Source organism: Puntigrus tetrazona, chromosome 2 (genome assembly GCF_018831695.1).
Source record: "Puntigrus tetrazona isolate hp1 chromosome 2, ASM1883169v1, whole genome shotgun sequence".
Taxonomy (NCBI): Eukaryota; Metazoa; Chordata; class Actinopteri; order Cypriniformes; family Cyprinidae; genus Puntigrus; species Puntigrus tetrazona.
Window position 1 is genome coordinate 23,262,788 of NC_056700.1, and position 9,626 is coordinate 23,272,413.

Genomic DNA, 9,626 nt, shown 5'->3' on the forward strand with positions numbered 1-9,626 from the left:
ATATACTGTATATCTTCCAGTGTGCAATTCTTAAAAAGAGGCATTTTTTTTCTTAGCGTGAAGAGCATTTTAAAAAAATCGAAAACATGTAAACATACTTAATACGACCAATCAGATTTTTGGGATCTCCTTAAACTTAAAATGCAATTGTATTGCCAGTAAATACCACAAATTTGAATCTACAGTAAGTTACTGGCAAACAGCTGCAAGTAATACTGTCATTTCTACACAATTGTTTAACACTCCCTCCTCCCACAAAACACCACTCTACCACACTTTCAGCTTTGCAACGTATCTAAAAAACATATTTACCTAAGGTTGAGTCTGAGAGTGTTGTTTAACCTTCAAGTATTTTAGTCTGACCTGTGTGTTTCCTGACCGGGAGGCTGGCGATCGTCAGCCCTGACCTTTCAGCGTATCTCACTGACCGAACAGCGCTCTTGACAAACAGATACACATGCCCACCACCCCACACACACGAGTGTGTGCCGTCTTACGTCCGTGATGGCGTTGAGGGCCGTGTCTGCCCCGATGCTCAGGTCTGAGCCGGGGATATTGTTGGACACAGTGGCCGGGACCATCACCATGGGAACACAAAGCTCTGCGTGTTTGGAACGAGCTGCTTGCAGCTCCATCAGCCCCAAATATGCCTGCGGTCAGAGCAAGGACTTATGGGTCACTGGCCAGAATTACGGGGCGAGGGGCAGAGAACCATGCCCACTATGATAATGTAGATAGGAAGTTACCGTATGTAGCAAGGCAGAATTTTTACTTGGACTTTGTTGTATTCCAGCACTTTAAGATGTCTTACACTCCAGTTTAATATTTTGGGGTCTGTAGGATTTTTAAAAATGTTTTAATGCGTTTTATGGTTACCAAAGCTACAGTTATTTGACAAATATGGTAAAAAGTTATAGTTTAAAACTATAAAAATAACTGTTTTCTACTTGTACTTGAGAATATTTTAAAATATAATTTCAAATTTAGCATTATCAAGCCTGACAACAGCTGTGCTGCTTTATAATTATTTGATTAGTGGAAAACCAGTTCTGAAAATAATGTACCATGATTTCCACAAAAATATAAAGATGTTTTAAAGATTTCAAAATAAATGTTATTCTTTTTAGAAACATTCAAACGTTCTTTACTGTCACTTTCGATTAATTTAATCTACTTTTGTCAAATAAATTATTATTTCTTAAAAAAAAAATCCCTGATTTTTCTACTGTTTAGATTTTTATATACTGTACGTTATTTACATTTAAATAACTAACAAGATAATCCAAAACAATATGATACTTTGTCTCATAATTGCTAAATGTGATTCTCTTAAAAACCAATGCTTAACTGGGAATTTAAAAAACAATGTAAAGTATTGCTTTTCATCTGTAAATAGCCATTTAATATATTAAATATGATAAAACAGTGATGAAATAATTTACACAAAAAAATAGAGACATAATTTCATTCTAGTTATTTTTTGGTAGAATGTCTTCAGTGCCATAGAATCAAAATCTTATTCATGTTATTTATATGTTTCAAAATATGTACAAAAACATATTACTGTAAAGCGTGTTTGTACGTAGATACTGTAACCGTGTTTGTACGTTACATACCTCGAAACCTCCAATAACGAGTAAAGCGTTAATGTTATGAATCTTCATCTGTTCTGCAATTTTATCAATATGCTTTGCTGGGAGAGTTCTGAAATGATAAAAAAAAAATCGTATTCATTGCATACATGCTTTTTTATTGACAATAGGCCCTTGGAAATATAATCTTACCTTTTTGTTCCTAGCAGGGACCCGCCCTGGCCTGTCCAGCCCCCAACATCACCCCACTTTATTTCTTTTATCTGAGAGAGAAAGTTTGCTTTAACTCCTGTATCTCTTCATCAGTCACACAAAGAAACAGAGAAACAGGAAGCACATACAATCTAATATACTTGTCCAAATAAGCGAGAAAATGCCTCAAACATGCATTTAAATGGCCAACATGCATCATCGCCATTAGCAGCATTACCTCTGAAAGAGTAAAGTAGCATTGAACAGATCTGTAATGCTACACTAGGCTAATTATGGCACTGAGCACAATGCAGCAGGGGATTGTGGGATGGAATAATGGGCTTACTGTAATCATGACTCTTTATCTCATTTGGGAGGGGATTGATGTACATACACACCTCCATTTTTCGAATCAAAGTCAGATTACTTATTCTCGCCAGAGCTAATTTTTCGTAAAATAGACATTATATTTTAATGCCTTTTGTATAATTTGACCAAATTAAATTAGAACTTGATTGGAAATTTTGCCCAACAAATGATAGTAATTACAATATAATAGTAATATAATGTTATCTACTCTTTTCTCAAGTGATATTTACCATACTTTACCATGATTTTCATACATAAAAAAATAAACGATAATATTTTCTAAAATGGATATTCCGATTTAGAATTGAAAGATATTATTATTATCTATGATTATCTATTAGTTTCTACATTAAAATAAGTATTTGAAAAGTGCCAAAAATAAATGTTGAAATGTCGTAAACATAAAAACGCCCGCGATTAACAAAACACTAATTAAACACAACGGTCTGTTAGTTCGTGTTGCATTACCTGTCCCTTATAGAAGCCCTCGAATCCATCGTTTACAGCAAACATAGTGTGGCCTTCGGTGATCCCGACCCTGACGGCCGAACGCACGGCCGCATTCATCCCAGCTGCAGGAGCGCCAACATTCAACACAGCCACATTAAATGAGCTCTAGACAACAGGAGAGAGCATAAACAGTCCTCTCATTCATAAAGTCTCAAAGCGAGTCACGTGACCTCAAGCAGACATGTTCAAATGTTTATGGAGTCTAATCTGCCGCACAACAGAAACACAGTACAAAATCCTGGATTAAGGTGCATTTGTGTGACTGTGAGTAAATTATGCAGAAGTCACAGTGACTATGATGAAGAAGTCTTCCTTCTTGCACAAAAAATGCTGTGAAAAATATATCTAGATAGTAAAAATATATCATATTTTGTACTGTGTTATATTTTATACTCTGAACAAACTAATCACTAATGAAAAAAAATAGTAAAACGGGAATCTAGTATATGAAAAAGCAATCAGTATTCAATTGTTTCGACTTCTGTTCTATTCCATTCTATATGTATATTCCGTATACATACACGTCCTTCCTGTGTTCCATCCTCACCCCCGCAAAAGAAAATAAATAAACATATCGGTCTGTCAGTGTCACAGAAATAGGCCAAGTCAGAGGAGATGTGTCGCAATATCGTTAATAATAATATTAAAGTCATTATCACTTACAGGTGGAAGTTCAGCGTCAATTTTGCGATGGGACAGGAGTTTGTAAGTGTTCAGGTTGTTTTCGAAACTTCTACAATGTGCGAAGAAAAACAAAAAGATTCAGACATTTTCGGGTTGGGTTTAAAGGAGCAAAACTACGGTGGACAGCGTTACCTTTGACATATGCTCTGTAAAATGATTTCTGTGGTTTACCTGCCACGCAGCTTTACGGCTTCTTCAAATCGTTTTTCATCCATGGCCTTCTGGACCTCCTGTGTCTGCAACAAGTCAAACAAGCAAACGCTCAAACTACCTGACACAAAAAACCATGAAAATAGATCCTTTGACTAATGTGTATTACGCTCCAAAAGTGTGTTTACACAGCAGAAATAAACATGGCGACAACCATTATAGATCATTGATAGATCACAATTACGATAGGATATGGTTTGTGTATGATTTTCCTGAGATTCGGATATTTTCAGAATAATGAATGTTACGTACGAAATCAATTTGTACAGCTATACTGTAAGGCTGTAAATAGCATATTTTAACAAACAGTAAATGACCAAATTCCACATGTGATCGCAAAAAGGAGGTTGGTACTGTGACTAGAATCCGGGTCTCTGGCAGGAGAGTCTTATGTTCCACCTCTGAGCCACAGAAGACAGTTGAACCCAATAGTGAGACGCGTTCTTGGATTAACTCAGCAAAGTTTAATGAGCAAAAAGCAAAGGGCACAAAAAATCCCTTTTCTTAGAGAAGGTCAAAACAATAATCATCAGTCCAAAAAGGCAAAAACACCTCCAAAACTAAATTCAGGAAGAAGGCATAAACAAGCCAAATTTAACATAGAAACAAAAGATTTGCCAAGAAACGTTCTACAGTAGACTTACAAAAGGACTGGCTAAGGAACATTAATATCCAAGCAAAGAACCCAAAGGAAGTCCTCTGTTTAAATACATAGGCTAAAACAAGGCACATGTGAAAGCAGTTGCACTGATTAGAAACAAATAATGCAGACGTGAAGCTCTATAGGGACATCTAGTGGCCAAAATAAAGCATCTCAAGCAAAAGCTCTGACAGGTACAAACACTCGATGGTGGTTTAAAGTGAGTTTTGAGTAAAAGTGTACTATTGATCTTATGATCGTCTGATGTTAGCTCTAATGCAGCGGCAAAACAGGTGCAGTCCTTTCTTCATAATCTATTTTTTCATAATACTGCATATTTTGTTGTGTTTATTTAGAAAAACGTTTATAATAGTTGGATAAATGTTTAGTGGGATTGAAGCGGCGTGGCTTGGTAAACGTATTATTGGCAGTATTATTGGCTTATAATGGCTAAATAAAAAAAATTATAAGGATTATGTCTTTATAATCTTTATATAGGCCAAGGCGTGAAAACTTATGTTTCCTTAAACTAGTTTGTCATGCATTTCTTTATTTCAACACATTTACGGGTAAATCCTAGTATCAACTAGTATAAATTGACATATACAGATGTCATAATTTTATAAATACACACATACATTTTATATTTAGTTAATATAAACATGTTTTAATGGGTTTTGGGATTGGCACACATACATTAACTTGAATTTTTGCATGGCCTAAATATATTAAATTGTTCCAATATCTTTCATATATGTTTTACTGCAAATTTACATATATTAGCGTATGGGAAAATGACTTTTTTTCTTAACGTCTCTTACTGATACAGATGTGCACAGATGACAGGAAACAAGGACTCATACGAACCAACCGCTAGGCCAGGCTCCCAGACTTAATGAGCTTTACTCTAAACTTTAAAACCCAAAAGACTGCCATTAGCTGAGTTACTTTCTCACCATCTGAACACACTCCATCAGAGGAAGCCTGACAGCCTGGTTCCCACACAGAGACACCACGCATGCTGGAGTACCAGGAGACGCTTCTAACAGGGCCAGGACGGCTTCCACTCCCATACGACTGGCCTGCAGAGGACAGGGGAAGAGACGGACACTTAAAGACACTCAATACGCCATGTCAAAGAGTCAATCATGTTGTTGGGATTTATTTAGTCAGGACCATACCAAAATCCGGTCAAAGGCGGAGGGCGTTCCTCCTCTCTGGACGTGACCCAAAATGGTGACCCGCGTGTCAAACCCCAAACAGCGCACCACCAGCTGCAGTAAAGAGTCAACACACAAACTTTACATCAAATACAGATGTTTCTCAAACAGATCCAGCAAGATAGGGAAATTAAAGGTTTTATGGCAGATATACACTACTGTTCAAAAGTTCACAGTCAGAATTTTTTTTTTCACTTATGCTCACCAAGGCTCCATTTATTTGCTTAAAAGTACAGTAAAAACAGTAATATTGTGAAATATTTTTACTATTTAAAATAACTGTTAATTCAACCAATTTATTTTCAAATTGTAATATTATGCTTACTTGCTGCTCAATAAAACATTCTTATTATTACCATTTTTTTTTTTTTTTTTTTTTACATTTTTTACTGCTTAATTTTTGTGAAAAACATTTTCTTTCCAGGATTCTTTGTTGAATAGATCGTTTGAAAGAGCATGTTTTTCCATAACAATGCAAATATCTTTACTGTCAATTTCTGTAATCTTTAATCACTTTGGTGGAGAAAAGTATCGATTTCTAGATGGAATTATTATTAATTTTAAAGTAAACACAGAAACCCAACTCCAAAACACAAAAAGCACACATGCATAAAAAAGCTATATTTCTAAAGGGGTTATTAAATGCAAGCTCAGCAAACATAACCACAGACATAAATGCTGGAAGAGAAACTTTGCATAATTAAGAAAATACATAAAAGTAAATTACATGCAGAGCAAATGAAGAGAAGTATGGACACTCACACGTTTAAACAAAAGAAAATATGTCTACCAGATCTCAAATCCAAAACACACATTTTTCATTTATTAGGTATAAGAGAAGAAAAACGGTCATTTGGCATAGGCACATTTAACATGAATGTATAGGCTGTAGCTGGGTATTACTCACATCCTTTATAAGTTCTGTGGTTATGGGCTTGTTGTTTTGGTCTATTGCACCTTCAGCTACTATGATGATATTAAGCCGTTTCTTATCAGCGCGATTCTACAAGGGAAGAAAGCGTGCACACACACATCCATACACACATACACACCGGTGAGAACAGGGAGGGGATACTCACGTCCTTCACTGCATTAGAGCTGATGGGATTTCCGTGTCTGTCTGTGGCTCCCTCGGCCACTATGATTATATTAAGACGAGAACCACGCAAACGGCTCTGCGGGACAAACACTGCAGGACTGAAACAAGCCGTGTGTGTGTGTGTGTGTGTGCACTTGCATGTATGCATGAGTGTGTTGTGTGATTGTGTTCATATGAATGTCAATGGCAGCTTGGGAAACTGATGCTAAACCGAGTAGCACTGTCAAGCTATTCTTTAACAGACGTTTACTACGCTACAAGCTAACTAACTGCAATGAAGCTGTAAGCTATTAAACTGTCTAAATACCCGATTACATAATTCGGTTGAAAAGAGAAGCATTTTTCTGTCACAAAAACAATAAAGAAATCGATTAGTGACAGAATCAAACGTAAAGTATTCAGTCGAATCTAAACAAAGCTCATTTATGCATTCATTCTCTTCGATAATTGAATTAAATGTTTGTTTCGCCACAAAATGCACAAAGAGTTGCATGAAAAAAAGCTGAGTGAGGATTCAGAAGATTCAGTGAATCATATTTCTTGAACCAATTTGTTAAAATGAATCATCTGAATGAACTGCCTTACTGAAATAACTTCAGTGCTATACGTAAAAGAATAAAATCAAAGACATAAATGCAGACACTTCCATATATATAGAGAGAGAGTGTGAGATAGATGTATAAATAAGTCCTATAAAATTATGCATAGTTCTCTTTTTCTCTACATTTCAGCTTTAGTTAATGTGTAAATCTAATTTACGCATAAATTTGCAACAAATATTCTTGGCACTGGTGAGAAATTGTGTGTGAAGCACCTTATTTGTAAATCGATAAATGCACATTTTTTCCTCGGTTGCAACGCTCCGTGCACAATATAAAGCAAAGAGTTAAAACTATGGTGTGATGTTACTTCATGCTACACTGCGACTGCTTTAAATAAACAACTAGAGTATACTGCCACTTAACTAAATAATGTAATTAGGGTAATAACCTCTATATCTGAGCTGGTTTGAGCACAGCTGTAGGCTCTTCTGTGCATGTTTATGCGTGTGAGTGTGCTACCTCTGATAGTTTATGACACATCTGTTCCTCCCAGCCATCCTTGGGAGGCATTTCTGGAATCAGCACCCAGTCAGCTCCACACGCAAGAGCACTGACTAATGCTAGATACCTACACACACAAACACACACTTTTTAATGCTGATTTTTAAGCGTAATCCGTGTTTCTCTCGAGTGTTTATACAAGGGTCTTACCCGCAGTGTCTTCCCATGACCTCCAGCACAAAGGTCCTCTGATGGCTAAAAGCAAACAACATGAATTAAAGAAACTCAATGTATTTTCAAGGACAGGCTTTAAGCTTTAAGAACATGTCTAATGCATTTGATATTCAAAATGCATTTACACTAAAACACACTTTTTTTAATGGCGATTTTAATATCTTATAATTACAATTGTCTGTTTATTGTCATTTTTGCTATACACAGTACCTTTGTGCCGTGGTCATTATGGCGTCCACCACCTCTATGATCCTGTGCAGTGCTGAGTCCGTGCCAATGGTCATATCTGTCCCGCAGAAATCATTGTCTATAGAGCCCACCATCCCAACAATATGCAACGCAGAATGAGTTTGGGCAGCCTCTTCACTGATCTGACCTGAGAAGACAGCAGAAATATCATGCTTTTTCGATACAGTTACAAATGACGATTTCTCCTCCCACGCATAAGCCCCTCCCATTCTGCTACCTGATTGGACAAGCTCATCCAAGAGTCCGCTCCACTCCTCCCTGAAGAGGTTAGCCCCGGTCAAACTGCCATCTCCGCCGATCACACATAAGTTAGTGATGCCGCGCTGCACCAGGTTCAGAGCGGCACGCAAACGGCCCTCGTGGGTACGAAAATCCTTACAGCGGGCGCTGCCAATCACAGTGCCACCCTGCACACACACACACAGTAGTATTAAGACAATACAATTCATTCATATGGTTTTCACTGGTCAAAATATGAAAGTTAAAGTNTGTCATTCATTCAAAAGATTTGTTCAAAAACAGATTAATTCACTAACAAAGTCTTTGAATCATTCATTCAACAGTTTTTTTTATTATTAATCATGTTTATTTAATTTTTTTAAATTTTAAAACGTGTTGTTTGTCTAATGTTTTTACTTCAGAACCACAGGAAAATCATGACCATACTGAGAAAATCATGCAGCTCTCCGCAGCAACCCTGTGTCTTTTCTATGTTTGCTTATTCTGTGTGCTATTTAAGCTTAAGAGACTTCGTTATAGCAAACTGCTTACCACTTGTAACATGCTGGACACGCTTTCCCATGTCGCCTCTTTGATGTTGTCACCTCCATCCACCATGCCCTGGTAGCCCTGAGAACGAAGCACTCATTGTAACCTCATAAAAAACGTAATTAATTTTTCTTTTTACCAAGGCATACACAGAATGGACACCTTTTATCTGTCACAAGCTTTCATGCATGGCCTTTGAGATCCACAGAAAACAATTTCAGAAAATTACACTGAAATTGTCGTATTTCATATTTCATTGTGCTTTTAATGTGTCACTGAGTGCTGCGAAAGATGCCTGTAAACAAAAGGCTTTATTTTATCATTATGGGTTTCGATCTGAGAATTAGGAAAATGAAAAATCACCTCATGAACAAAATAAACTTTTGCTCCCACGTAGATTCCCATTCTCACCACTGCCCTCACAGCAGCATTCATACCTACGTGGCAAAATACAGAGAGAGAAAGACTAGTGATTCTCAAATTCTAACTCATCAAACAGTGTAAAGATCATCTATAAGCGCACACATTTGAGAAATGAAAACATGAGAGTGGAGGCTCTACTCGCTATGTTGCCTATAGTGCTGTGACCTGACAAGTTTAATCAAGCATCTGTTGCCCTGAGGTTATGTCCAGCCTAACCCATAGTGATGGGAGGGCTGCTGCCTGGAAACCGTTGCTAGGAAACATAGTGCCATCAGAGACCCAAATAAAAAGGTAAAAAGGTCAGAAATTAAAGGTCTAGGAATTTATATTTAATGCAGGAGTATTTTTATTCTCTAATTTCTCTATTTCCCATATGTGACCCTGGACATATAT

At 36.9% G+C, this 9,626-nt stretch overlaps 1 protein-coding gene across 1 annotated transcript in view; it reads right to left on the reverse strand.

Annotated features, from left to right (window-relative positions):
• The window catches only part of LOC122326497 (ATP-dependent 6-phosphofructokinase, platelet type-like), a 13,313-nt gene that overhangs the window by 2,322 nt on the left and 1,365 nt on the right, over window positions 1-9,626 (reverse strand). The window contains exons 2-16 of the mRNA XM_043221423.1: window positions 9,174-9,247; window positions 8,814-8,891; window positions 8,260-8,449; window positions 8,004-8,169; window positions 7,770-7,814; window positions 7,578-7,686; window positions 6,325-6,420; window positions 5,379-5,471; window positions 5,154-5,279; window positions 3,519-3,583; window positions 3,327-3,396; window positions 2,622-2,768; window positions 1,785-1,855; window positions 1,617-1,704; window positions 498-650 (exon numbers count right to left, since the gene is read on the reverse strand). Of these exons, the coding sequence (XP_043077358.1) occupies window positions 498-650; window positions 1,617-1,704; window positions 1,785-1,855; window positions 2,622-2,768; window positions 3,327-3,396; window positions 3,519-3,583; window positions 5,154-5,279; window positions 5,379-5,471; window positions 6,325-6,420; window positions 7,578-7,686; window positions 7,770-7,814; window positions 8,004-8,169; window positions 8,260-8,449; window positions 8,814-8,891; window positions 9,174-9,247 (1,571 nt within the window). The remainder of the gene's footprint in view (window positions 1-497; window positions 651-1,616; window positions 1,705-1,784; window positions 1,856-2,621; window positions 2,769-3,326; window positions 3,397-3,518; window positions 3,584-5,153; window positions 5,280-5,378; window positions 5,472-6,324; window positions 6,421-7,577; window positions 7,687-7,769; window positions 7,815-8,003; window positions 8,170-8,259; window positions 8,450-8,813; window positions 8,892-9,173; window positions 9,248-9,626) is intronic.